The following is a 14,446-nucleotide window of genomic DNA, read 5'->3' as shown; positions in this document are numbered from 1 at the left end:
TAGTTCTTTTTGCATTTATCACCCCGAGTGGGACGGATATGCTCAGACGTGAGTCCCGTGTTCTCCATGCTACTGGAATCAAGCTATCTTGGCTGAAGAGGGGTGAAACCCCGAAAATCGGTCCTAGGATGCTTGTTTCCAGTCCAGGGAGGACCTGGCCTGGCAGTTCGGGACTGTTCGGGACAGGAGGCACAGGGTCAAGACTGATTTGCATATGGCTGGGTCCAAACTGGAATGGCATGGTGAGCAAAAAAACGATCTGTGCCTAAATCCATCTTTTTTTGCTCCCCATGCCACTACAGGTTGAACCCAGCCATATGCAAATCAGTCTTAACCCTGTCCCCAGCGTTCAATACCGTGTCCTATAACATCTTGATAAAATGCCGCTGGAAATGCGGTGTCAGCCGCAAAACCTTGCTGTGGGTTGCCTCCTTCCTGCAGAAGTGCATCTTTCAGGTGCTTGAAAAACCTTATCACTCCAACATGCTTCCTCTGCAGCAGGGAGTGCCTCAGGGCTCCTCCCTGAGTGCAACTTTATTTAATATATAAATGTGCCGCTAGCTGAGGTCATCGAATGCCATGGCTTCACAATGATCACGTACGTTGATGACGCAGCTCATCATCACCCTCTCGCAGAACTCTGCCCTCATGGCTTCCTCGCTACACTTGCAGAGGTTGCCTCATGGATGGATCTAAACTGCCTTAAGTTGAATGTAGGGATGACAGAGGTCTTGATCCTGGGTAAACAACCTAACATCTGGTTGAACGCCTGGTAGCCTGAAACTCTTGGCCCCATACCCAGCCCCAATCCTAAGGTTAAAAACCTGGGCATTTTGTTTGATGAGGAGCTGTCCTTCGACAGACAAATCACGGCCCTTGCTGGGAAATGCTTCTGGATTTTAAAGATCCTCACAATAATCTTCTGCTTCTTACCAGAACCTGCAAAGGAGACAGTGGTCCAAGCCTTAATTATGTCTAGGCTGGACCATTCCAATGTGTTGTATCTAAGGGGGTCATGAAGTCGTATGAAGGGACTCCAACAAGTGCAGAATGCAGGGGCGCGTCTGCTGCTGAACCTCCCTAAACGAGCCTGCATGAACGCCGCGCTGTCCAAGCAGCATTGGCTTCCAGTAAAGCAGAGCCTTTCTTGTAAAGCCCTGTGCTACGGTTACAAGGCTTTTGTGAATAATGGCGCACGCTACTTGCACTCTTTCACCAAACCGTATGCTCCACTGAGGAGCCTTAGATCTTCGGGTCATGCTAGCCTGCATCCCGAAGGCTAGGAGAGCACGCTTTGTCCGCAGCTCTTTTAGCTATCTAGCGCCTAACTCTGGAGTTCGCTGACTCTTTCAATTCGTCAGGCCCCACTTCGGAATCCCACTTCCGGAAAAATAATAAATTTGGGGGCATATTTACAAGAGCTTTATCTCAGCTTTTTTGGCTTTTAAAGCCAAAAAAGCGGAGATAAAAATATCGCCCTATTAACAAAAGGGTGCTAACATGCATTTGCGCATGTTAGCACCCTTTTACCCAACGTCTCCCTTTGCATCTCTAATGAGATGCAAAGTGGGCGTCACTGGGAAGGACAACCTTGTAAATATCGCTGTTGTCCACATCACAATATTTACAAGGCTGCCCCAGCATTTTAGCACACGTTAGTTTTTGGAGAAAAACGCTGTTTTCTCCAAAAACTAACGTCTGCTAAAATGCAGACTTAGGCATACCTATAATGGGGGTGGATTGTGCTGATACGACCCTGTGGGTCGTAGCAGCAAGGTTATCGCCGTTTTGCAGGGAACATCTCTGGAAAACCAGCGAAGTTCCCTGCAAAATGGCGATCTCCCCGCTATCGCTGGTAATTATATCGCCCTGGGGAAACGCGTTGTACATAACGCGCTAACAGGGCGATATAATCAAGCGATAGACGGCGATAAATAGATAAGCGCCAAGCGCGCTTTGCGTCTATTTATCGCCGTCCTTGTAGATATGTCCCCTGGCTGTTTAGCCTGAGCTGATTCTACGGGAACTGGTGCACATGCGGACTGCGGGAGTTTGGAGCTCAGCGCTGGGGCGCTTTGTGGTGAAGCAGCTGTGGGCGTTACTAGCGCCTCTATTATTATTATTCTCTAAGCGTGAACTGAGGTGGACAGAAACATGATGTTCCAAACACTTGGTAATGGCGGACAATGGGGTGATAGACCTACAGTGTAGAAGCATCACGATTAAGAATCATAGGTTACCTCTGTCGTGAACAAGTTGTGGAAATATATGAAGACAAATAAATCTAATCTACTGACTACAATTCTGACTTCATAATAATAATCACCCCGAAAAGGTCAGTGATGAGAAAGGTACCCGACCTCCATGGAAAATAATGCGACAAACACATGCAGCAGAAGGTACAAAATAGCATTGAGTAGAGGAAACACAACTTAGAGAAAAAATAACAATTTCCGAGATCTTACATACATTAAAACAATTCAGCCATTCGCAAACATTAACAAAGAGAAAGAAATGTTTTATTTCAAGTCGTAGATTATTCATAAAAGGATATAGAAATGATGTTTCGAGTTCTAGCAGGTACACTTGTTTCTGGAGGTTCTTAATGTACTCAGTTTCGATGGTGGTAAGAGAAGTCATACCCCTGAGGGAAAATTGAACAGCACACGGGGTTAGGGCAATGAAGCTCTTCTAGAACATTCGCTAGTTCCTGCACTAATCACAGGCAGTAGTTCAAAAGCAAAAGGTTTCTGCTTATGGTGAGAGGCAGGGTGACAACTCCATCAATCAGTCTTAGGTATCTGACAATGACCCAGGTCACTAACCACAGGAAAGCAATAGGCGTTGTCTCTTGGTGTAGGATAGCATGGTTGTGTTACTGATCTGTTTGCCAATGAACAACAGAAATGCGTTTTAATGAATAAAAAGGAATACAAACACTCATTATATAAATAATAGACAAACCTATCAAAGAAAAGATCCGATGTAAAACAACTCACACCAGTAACAAGTATCTTTGGCAATGTACGACGCGGTATCTCAGCTTTTTGCGCACAAATGTATAATACACAAGGATGGATCACCACCGGTAGTGTGACCTAGAAAAGAAGAGGTCTGCTCACCACATTCCCCAAATTTAGTGGTCAGTTAGCAAATCTTGCCATAAAAAGGTCAATGTTTTTGCCTTTTTACAATGTTACAATGTTACAATATGTGGACTTTCACTGTGGGATCTCTGGCCGGACCGTCAGTGACTTGGCATTCTCTGGGGGCACCACAGGGGGGTGTCTGTGCCAGAGTGTGTGGGTTTCAGTTTGAAAGCTCCGCTCTCTATGGCACCAGCAAACCTGTTTTTCAGAGGTGGCATCGGGCAGTTGTGGCTGCGGGGGTCAGATGTGTCATGGTGGTATAAGTGACAGAGGGGTACAGAGGTAATGGGCAGAGATGATGGACAAGAGGAGACGCAGGCAGAAGGGTTCGCAGAGGGCACAGACACATGGGAATTACAGAAGTAGAGACATGGGGGAGGTGTCCAAGAGGCCGGATTAATCACAGGGGATGGGGGCAAAGAAGACATCGGGGTAAAACGGAGAGGCTTTAGAGTTTACAGGATCTGTGGGGTCTGGTGGAGCTAGAGATACTGGGTAGAGGTCCAAGGGGTACAGAGGGGGCCACATCAGGCAGGCTGCTGCAGGGAAGAGAACACTGAAGACCAGGTGGTATGTGGGAAGGGACCACAAGAAGCAGAGGGCAGAAACGGAGAGGAGCTCAGAAGCACAACAGAAGCTGGGTGTGGTGGCTTAGTGGACTGATGCGTCCACTGCAGGTGCCTGTGTTTGCCTTCCTGGTCACAGGTTCAAATCTCGGCAGACCAACTCAGCCTTTCATCCTTCTGAGATCGATAACATGAGTACCATTGAGTTGGGTAACAATAAACATTTGTTTTCAGCACCAAGATACCCTTCTGGGTGAACGCGCGCTTTACAAATACACACGTTAGAACAGGAACCACCAAAGGAGACCGGATCGTGCATACACCTGTAGACCCGGCCCCTGGTAGTCCGATCCGCTCGTCTTGAAAGAGGAGGCAAGTACCTGTAGGTTTGCAGTGGCGTCAGAGGGAGGAAGCACTTTTGCCGCATGCTGCTTACTATCCTTTTATTAGCTAAAGGCAGAACCAGTGTTTTTAAAGTGCTTTAAAAAAAGCAATTTTGTGTTTTTTTTGTAAAAATTGCAGTTCTCTTTTGGCATTTTTTTTTGTAAAACTGAAAATTTTAAAACTCTTGGGGGTCAGACATACAGAGAAAACATTTGAATATATATTGATACGATTTGATACTCTTCAGAACTTACCTATCTGTTTTATTTGAGACCTGATCAATACCTGAATGCATGTGAACACGTTCCATGTTCACCAAACAATATTGTAGTCACCCTAAATGTGTGAAATCAATGCACACTATAAAACATGCTCCAAGACCGTATGTTAATCTTTTCATAATTGGAGGCCATGGGAAGGTGCAGACGTTCACACCCTCTTAGCTGATCTGTTTATAGGCTGGTGTGAGAAGGAGTGTGCCTTGTCCGTACAGATGTCCCAATCCGTAGCGTCTTTTGGAGTAGATCTACAAAGGCACAATATTATCTGACTTGTGAAAAAACCGGCACATACATGATATTTCTTGCCATATAACTCCATATTCAGGATCAACACTATTTCTTTCTTAGTTCAATTTTTTTAAATTAATTTAAGAGAGAGAGTATAAATAATTAAGGTACTACAGCATGTAATACATAAAAACCATCTTGAACAAGAAATAATTTATAAAACGCATAAATATGAGCAATATGATAAATAGTAGATAAACCCTAATATAAGCAGGTATACAAACCTATACATGTCAAGTCATTTGTACTACATTTAAATAAAAAGGATTGATCACAAAAAAAAGACCCACAAGAAGAAAGAAAATATCAAGAAAGAGAGAAAGAGAAGAAAAAAGAGAAGAAAAGAATGAGAAAATAGAGAGCGTGAAAGAAGAGAAAAAGAGAAAGGGACTCCAGCCTTACTGAAATAAAAAGGGGAAAATCAATCAGCGATGAAAAAAGGATACTGAGCTACCAGAGGATCAACACTATTTTTGACTCTAATAACCAAGTGCCCCATTTACGAGGTTTTGGCGTGGGGCAGTGCTGTAAGGAATCTTGTGGTGCAGTCCTATGTTAAAAGAAAAGGGCAGGAATGCACTGTATCTACAAGATAAGGTGCATTTCTGTCCTTTTCCCCTGCACTAGAGAACAATGGGCTGCCATGTGTCAACGCAAGGGTGTCTGCATTGTAAGGGGAGATTTTTTTTACAAAAACAATCACAAGAGGTGTTTACTTCTTTCTGTGTGTGCTGCGAAATGTAGCACACATAGAAAGAGGAAAAATTAGGAGAAATAAGAACATTTTTCCTTTTGCGCCTCCCTATCGCCACCCCTGGGGTGGCGTTAGAATCTGACGCATTCCCAGGTTTATGATTCCTTGAGACTCTGGGAATGCTTTAGATTCCATGGGTGTTGCGTGACAGCACTAACAGCAACACCCATGGAATGCGGGTTTAATGCAGTGCTCTGCGTGAAAGGGGGCCATATTTACAAAGCTATGAAAAGCCACACAAAGTGACTTTGCCTGACCATGTAAATATGCTGTGGCACATTGTGCCACCAAAGCGTCATAAAAGTGCGGCTCTGACTGCGCAGAAGTGCCACTAGGGGCCTTGTAAGGGAGGCCCCAAATCTGTTGCAAGGTATGCCAACACACATACAATGAGTTTTCATGTTCAGAAACAACTACAACATACTACTCTAGCTGAATATCTCATAATGAACATAAAATATTAAAGAGAAAACCACATAAAAAATAAAAACTCAGGAAAGATTTGAAAACAGGCTAGTCTATGAAAACAATCTTTTGTGCATTAGCAGAGAGCAAATTCTAAGCTAGGTAAACGCTACTTAAACTTGACCTTACAAATATGGCAGTAAAACAAAACGAAATCAGATTTATAACTGAATTCAAAAGTTACAAGCCCACCATACAAAAAAACTGAAATATTCTGACATAGGAACCAGGCAAAGTATTACAGCTTTGGATTGATAAAATACCATCCAACGCAACCTGGAAAGAATAAAAGCACTCCATGTCAGGGGTTGCTTTTATTCATTCTAGGGTTATTACCATACGCTGGGCCTGGACATGCATTAAACTCCCCACAGGCAGCCAAACACACACACGTACAGCTTTTAGCTGTTACAGCTGGGTGTTGTTCACAGGAACTTGTCAATGGCAAGGCCCTGTGGCTAACACACCCATTAACGTAGAAGGGGCGGGCCAAAGAGGTAGAGCTTGCAGGTGATTTGGCGCCTCTGCATACTTAGCAGCAATTAAAAGGGAGTACCGTGGACACTGCTCTCAGACCAGGAGACCACAAGAAAGAACCCACTCAGCTTGAACAGTTACAACAGAAGAGATTGCGCTCCAATGAATCAATGATGCATTCACCTCCATCAAGGATTTCAGAACGTTTTTAAGCATGCAATTGTAAAGAAAACACACTGTCCATTAGCTTGGAAAATGGCGGGAACACCGTTGCATACTACTAATTGGAAGGAGTGGGGTCTAATGTGTGAAGCTTGAAGGTGATTTGACGCTTTTGCATACTCAGCAGGAATAAAAAGGAGAATCTTGGACTCTGCTCTCAGACCAGGAGAGGGCAAGAAAGAACCCACTTGTCTTGGACAGTCACTACAGAAGAGATTGCGCTCCAATAAATCAACAATGCACTCACCTCCATTGAGGATTTTATTTCAGACTATTTTTCAATGTGCAATTGTAAAGAAAACACACTGTTCACCCGCCTGGAAAATGGTGGGAACGCTGTTGCATGCTACTAGTTAAAAGGGGCATGGCCAATTGGGTGGAGGTTGTGGAAGGTTTAGCGCCTTTGCATACTCAGCAGCAATGAAAAGGTAGAACCGTGGACTGTATTTTTTTTAAAGGGCAGGGGAGACAGGTGACCCCCCTCCTCCCCAAGCCTCATTAGACCCTGGGAACCCCATCCACCAGGGCTGTTTTTTTGGGAGGGGCCCACATCCCCAGCACCTCCTTTTTAAAAAGATTGTTGCCCTGGTACCGACACATGGCACCCGCCATGTACACGTTGGGGGCTGCGGGAGAGCCCCAAGCCCCTCGCAGCCCCAGCCGGCTCCACACACGCTGACTCTAAAGATAATTTTGAGGAGTTTATGGGTAAAATGAATAGGAGGCTAGATAAGGTCGAAAAATAAATCAAAATGAAGAAACAAAAAAAGTTAATGAAAGATTACAATGATTTACCAAAATGGAAGAATACAGACATTTAGCAAGACATATGATGGCTTAAGGAGAAGTGAAAAACTGGATGTCAGTGGACTAAGACATGATACCATGTCGGAAGAATCGATTGTGGAAGCACTCACAGGCAGTGACACATCAGAGAAGAGCACCATAAGTGTGAGCAATATTGGGACACACAAGAGTAGTTTTCTAGACAAATTCCGACTGCTCAGTATAGCCAGGGGACAGTGGCCAGGAACAAGGGGACAACCAAAAGGGCGAGACAGAAAAGAAAAAGGTGAAAGTTGACGATGGAAGAAAGCAAAATGGTAAATCCCACAGGTGAATGACAACAAGGGTTTAGAGAAAAATGAAATAATGGAGAACACGGTCATTAATTTACCTGAAAGGACATTAAGTAAGGATGATTTATCTGCCTTGTCATTTGCTTTCTCTTTTTTGTACAACCACCAATTTTGATTAAACATGAAGTAGGATTGATTTGTTTGAGTTCATTTGAAAACTGAAACTTAGGAAATGGTACAACATCAAGGTAAAAACTGATAAGGATTTTTTGGATCTAAAAATTATACCTTTTAATTTGAATATCAGTAATGATGAAGATACTGAAAGGGATCCCTAATTAAAGTTGGCCAGTTTGGGAGTTAAAGTTGGTCTCAGTGTCCCTAGTGGTTTCATATCAGTCACTACCTAATATACCCTATAATACGATAGATACCTTCCTAGATGTTGTCATAGGAGATCTGAAGAGATTGAAGACAATGAGGGTGTCTAATTTAACGTACAGCCAAATGAAGGCTCTAAAACATAGAAAAGGAAACAGATTTGGTAATCAGACCTTCTGACAAAGGAGGTAATATAGTGATCTTAAGTAAAAGAATGTATGTGCAAGAAGGACAGAGGCATTTGTGTAATCCAAATTGTTATGTGAGTGTGACTAGAACAGAGATAAATTTCACAAACAAACAATTTGGTGAGTTATTTGTGGACTGGAGAGAGAGAGAGAGAGAGCTGTTGGAATGGGAAAATATCAATTCTTAAGGTGTGAATATCCTAGGATCCCCATTCTATATTTATTGCTGAAAGTCCACAATGATCCTAAAAATCCTCCAGGGAGAACAATAGTGTCTGCAATTGGGAGTCCCCTTGAGAGCACCTCCCGATACATTGATTTCTTCATATGGCCATATGTGAAAGCGTTACTTTCCCATACTAGGGACTTTTTATCCCGTTTTAAGGTGTTGTAAGGGAGAAGGAGTTTCTCCCCATAAACCTCGATGTCAGTACCCTGTACACTAGCATCAAACATTAACAAAGCATTGCAGCATGCAGACACTTTCTGAGGGCCAGGTCACTATCATATCTTCTTCACAATGAAATGTTACCTTAGATGTTGCATTTTTGTCTGACCCATAATTATTTCTTTTTTGATGATGAATTGTTCAAACAAACACAGGGGACTGCTATTGGCATCTGCTTGCTCCCAGCTACACTAATTTATTGATTGGCTGGTGGGAGGAGCAGATCCTTGGAGTGAATGTTATGTTCCTAGAACATGTGGAATTAAGGGTAAGATTCATAGACAAAGGGCCTGATTACGATGACGGGTGGACCGCAACTGACCGACAATTGGTTGCGGTCTGCCCGACATCTGCCCCTGCAGTCTGCCTGCTGCATTACAACTCAGCGGGCTGAGGCATTGCCCTCTGTACTTCCGAAGGGCTCAAGGAGCCCGTCAAAGTGTCAGAATGACACATAATTCCATAATGGCGGCGGAGCCAGCCTCGGCTCTGCCGTTGGGATTATGATGTCACTTTCCGACAGTCGTTCCATGTCAGTCTTTCCAACATGGAAAGGCTGTCAGAAAAGGACTTTAGGGCTCCCCTCCCTCCGCAGCCTTCGCTATCGGGCCTGGGGGGCACCTATGGTACCTGCCACACTGTGCAGGGATGTTTATGAACATCCATTTTTCAAAGGCAGCTTGTGCTGCAGGCCTTTTCCGCCTGCTGCACAAGCTGCCATTGAAAAATGTATGTTTCTAAATTCTGTGGTGGGAAGCCCCGATCTATGATCAGACGGTTCCAATCTGCAACGAGTTCGCCTGACATCGTAATCAGGACCAATGTTTTTGCTATCTAGATTGGGCCATATGATCTGCCTGTTGAGTATGTTAACTCGTTGAATAGTAATGACTGGAACTTACATTTTGTGGGGAATATAAACAACACCAGTGTTGAATTCATGGAAACCTCTATTGAAATATGTGGGGATAGGCTTTAACTAACGTATTCAGGAAACCGACAGTGGGGAACAACCTATTACATGCCAGAAGTAGACATCCCCAAAAATTGATATAGAGTATACCGTACGGGGAACTCATAAGGGTTAAGAGAAATTGCAACACTGAGGAAGTATTTAAAAAGAGCAACAGATAATGATATCCAGGTTCAGGGAAAGAGGATATTCTAAGAGGGTATTAGATCAGGCAATATCAAAAGTGAGCAAGATTATGAGGGAAGAGATCCTTGTGAATTGGAGAGAGGAACAGAGAAAAAGAAATGAGATGAGATTCATCACCACTTACATTACAGGGCCAAAAGATATCTGCAGGATATTGAGGAAACAGTTGTCAAATTTACAGATTGGTCCAGTTCTCACTGACTGTAAGGAAAAGGTCTCTTTTTGCATGTTCACCCCCACATTTTGTGACTGAGGCTGCTGGCTTATTGACTCTGAGAGTAAACTGAGGCCTTCTAACCACACTTCAGTGCAGGTGTTCTAACCCATTACCAAGCATATGCTGAAATAGCTACCCCCAATTGGCAAGGACTGACTTACTTATAAGTCCCTAGTACATGGTACCCAGGTTAAGCACGGCAGAATGTCAACACAGGGCAGCAAAACTAATTGTGCCGCCCTCAGTGTAACAAGGTACAAAATGTCTCCCAGCCTGCAACTGCAGACTGGAAGGGCAGTGGTTCAAACTAATGGCAAGCCCCCACCTCTCTTAACAATATATGCAAATTTCCCCTAAGTAAGGCCTATCAAGCCCTAAGACAGGGAGCTGTATATTATTAAGTAGGAAATGTATTTTTAAATGAGTCCTAACAGCAGCACTACTAAATTGTCATTTTGCTGTGGGAGAGTTAGTAGCCCCACTGGTTAACATTGGCCGACCCCTCAGCCCGACTAACTCCTGAATGGAACTACTCAGATGGACAGGGTAAGGTATACAATTAATTGTGGCATTAAACCCAACTTGATGCCCAAGTCGAATTTAATGTCACTATTAAAGAAATGCAACATTTGGAAAAGTTGCCACTCTGTGACCCAGTGTGTCCAGTAGCCTCACACAGTCACTGGCCATCAGACCGTTTTTTGCCCTGATGAAGAGTAGTATGAACGACTCCCAGGCTTAGGAACAATAGAAGCCTTATACAGGGTGAGTTGTCACCTCCCCTGTGCACTAAGCCACTCAGGGAATTAGCCCAAAAGGGCTTAAAAGGTGAACCACCTTTGGTGGGTAAATGGCAATCACACTCCTATGGGGCAGCCCTTTGTTCAGGCAGATGAGCTCGTGACTGGGACAGAAAGAGAGACCTGTCCCAAAACGGTTTTCCCGTGGGCATGTAGCCCGCAGGTAGCCACACCTCTGGGGTGGGCTACCAAGCTCTTAACATCCGAGAAAGGGTCCTGACATTTGGAGAGTGGGCAGAATAGTACACTCTGGGATTGCAATATACCACACATATCTGGAAAAGCATCACTAAAAGGGAGGGAACCTGGTAGCCTGTTGCTAGTGACAGCATCATCCCCTTAGGGCACTTTCTGGGAATAAATATGGCACCGCTGGCACCCTGAACCTCAGATCACATCGGAACTGGAACAAGGACTGAGGAAGGACTTCCCTGCTGACCACTGGACTGCACAAAGAGAAGCTGCACAATCTGTTGGGCTGCACATGCTGCACCTTGGGCTTGAGAAGAGAGGACTGTGCCTGGGGTTCCTGGCTTGGGGAAAAGCCATGCCCCATGCTAAAGAACTGACAAGGGTTAGTTGGCTGGCCTCCTGGAACCAGCACCAGGGTCGTGAAAGCTGAAGTAGCCCTTCTCGGCATGTCAGTAGCCACTTCAAACGAATCTCTACTGACTGCCGCAGCGTGCCCCAAGAGACCAATCCTCAATGGCCAAAAGTTACACCCTTAAAAATAAATAAAAATATAATCTATTTTTATAAATTGGTGTAGGATTTCTTTCATGTTATGTGGCTTTCTTGTTTCATTGTTTGATGCTGTTAAATGCTTTACCTAAGTTCCTTTGTTTAAGCCTTGCTGCTCGAAAGCATAGCTACCCAGGTTTGAGCATAAGGTTTTACAAACAAGCCTGACCGGACCCAAGACAGTATTTGAGAGTGTATTACACGGTAAGTCTGCATAGCCATACATATAATACACCCAAATCCTCACACTGAGATAGTTACAAATGCCCCAAAATTACATTTGGGAAGAGTCCCTCCTTGAAAGACAGATTAAGTAAAAAATATATAGCAAGTAAACCTGGAGAGGCCATCATAAGGGGGTAGAGGATATGTAAAGTGCAGGAATTGCAAAGCCTGTGTAGATTCAGTGAGAATATAATTTAATTTGTGACATCTATTGGAGAGAGAAAATCCAATAATACATATTTTATCTGTACCTTGGATCATTTTATATATATTTTGGTATGTCCACGTAGGAAACAATATGCAGGCAGTACTATACACCTAGTAAAGAAAAGAGTATTGTAACACATATTAGAGCTATACAGCTGTTGGATGGTCACTATCAAGTGCCTGGACACTTTCAGGAACATCACAGTAGTAACAGAGATGTATTGACAGCTTATGCTATTGACAGGATTCCCCCTTGTGAGAGAGGAGGTAAAATAAAATTGGTGCTCAGGAGAGATGAATCTGGATGAATAGCGGAACTGGAAACTAAAGGACCACAGTGTGTCAATACTGAAGAAGAACTGAGCTTTCTTTTAGTAACATGTTAGTGCACAACTGCTGGAAATCGTTGCAAGCTTGCTTGGCAAGTTGCATGTTTATTACTGTTGCGCAATGTTTTAATGTGTTTTTAACAGTTATCATTATTTTTTTACAGGCAGCTGGGGTACTGATACTAGAAAGTTATGTAAGGAAGATTAGAATCTACAGTAAGCCAAGCGTTATCCACTTGGGCTCTCTTTGATATTGTATGTTTTTTATACTGGTATGGTTTGCCCACTAGGGCTTTATTTTTCTTCTTTATTGTATGGAATGGCATATGAATTTTATAATATTATTATTCATGAGGCATATCGGGTATTTTGGTAACTTATGTCTCAGTCCCCCTTGAGTCTGTATTTTGGAGGTAATTGGATTCACCGCTTTTTTTGCACCAATTTTTCATCGCAAATATATTTTTATTTGGAAGTTCTATCATATGAAACAAGGCAGTTTGGGAAGATGCAAGGGCTAATTTATTACCAGTGATTTCATAACTGGTATGATATATATTCATATATGCAAATTATCTCTGATGTATAGATTATTTAATATCAGCCCTGTGTATGTTACAACACTTATGAATTATAATAGATTATTATTGCTATATTTATATGAAACACTGATACGCATTATAGCTTTGTACGTTGATGTCCATTACCTACTATGATCTATTATTCCATTCGAATATGGGGACTTTTTGCTTAATGTATTGTGAATTGTGAGGCTATCGTTTATGTTGATGGAGTGTTCATAATCACTGTTTTGTAACATGGCCGCCAACTTGTGACCAAGGCCATTCTGTGGCCGTAACGCATTGGGTTTGTTATCCGTTACAATAAAATATCATGAGCACAACATTCCAGAGTTCACGCCATTCTGTACCAACACATTGCATCCTTGTGGACATATATATATATATATTTCCAGTGGTGGTTGCCAATGGGTAGACTCATGTTTCCATATGAAATGGGTTTTTTTGTGTTGCTAATAACTTTGGCGCCTTTCGATGAATATCCATGAAACTTTCCAAAAAAGTGCTACTTTTCAACTAGTTTGCACATGGGCAGTTTCAGGGTGAACCATCCAGCGGGGGCTGAGAAAAAGGGGGGTTCTAAAATGCGTTTCCACATTAATTTTTCCATAGGAACTTTAGACACAGTTGCAGCCCAAACCGCTGAATGCATTTATGCCAAATATGGCAGAAAGCTAGCTCTTGGTCCACAAACAGTGCTTTTTGTGTTTTGGAGTAAATCTGTTCAGTAGGTTTTGAGCAATTAATGCAAAAAAAATGTATATCAAGGGACATGGAGTTTTAGCAAATCTAACAGATCTCCTGCAGGAAGTAGTGGCAGCCATCTTAGAACTCGGCACTCAGTCCCAAGTGCTAACAAAACACACAAAAAGACATAAGGGAGAGGGTACAGATCCCCTGATCCCCTAGGCCTGGTGATGGGGACCCCTTTTTGTATTTTGCCAAGAATTTTCAGAATATCATTGAATCCGTGGCAAAAATGTAAAAAATATAATGTACTGCAAAACAACGTTCACAAGGAACTGATTTGAAAAAAATCATCTATTACATACAATCTCAATGATTGCTTTTGAATTAATCTCACACCAATAAGTCAAGAAAAAAGAATAAAAATTAAACAAAAACAAATCAATGATGAACACAGTAAGTCTGCACACGACCCTTTTGGATTATTGAAATCTACCAAGCCTCAGCCGAGGTCTTTATTTAATAATCACTTTTTTATATCACATATAAAAACACATTTTATATATACACAAAACCTCTCTTTCTTACATTCACAGTGAATAGTGAGCCCCAGTGAAAAAAACCATAACCTTTTACAATGTGACAAGACAAAAAAATGTGGAAGGTTATTGGAAAAATTATAAGGACAGTTTATAAACAATGTACAGTGATTCAGTCAAGGCTGTCTCTTATTTTGTTGTCGACGGCGTTTCGACCCACTTTTAAATACCGGGTCTCATCAGGACTGTAATTCTGGGGACTGAGAGAGAAGAAAGAAG

At 42.7% G+C, this 14,446-nt stretch overlaps 1 protein-coding gene across 2 annotated transcripts in view; it reads right to left on the bottom strand.

Annotated features, from left to right (window-relative positions):
- Positions 1-14,446, bottom strand: part of LOC146831135 (uncharacterized) — a 351,402-nt gene that overhangs the window by 223,100 nt on the left and 113,856 nt on the right. For both annotated transcript variants that reach the window (XM_085604104.1, XM_085604105.1), the window contains exon 3: positions 2,555-2,644. In XM_085604104.1, coding sequence (XP_085460230.1) covers positions 2,555-2,644 — 90 coding nt within the window. The remainder of the gene's footprint in view (positions 1-2,554; positions 2,645-14,446) is intronic.

The sequence above is a fragment of the Triturus cristatus genome, chromosome 5_1 (assembly GCF_964204655.1).
Source record: "Triturus cristatus chromosome 5_1, aTriCri1.1, whole genome shotgun sequence".
Classification (NCBI taxonomy): Eukaryota; Metazoa; Chordata; class Amphibia; order Caudata; family Salamandridae; genus Triturus; species Triturus cristatus.
Note: the sequence above shows the minus strand (reverse complement) of the source record. Positions and strands in the feature narration are given on the sequence as shown.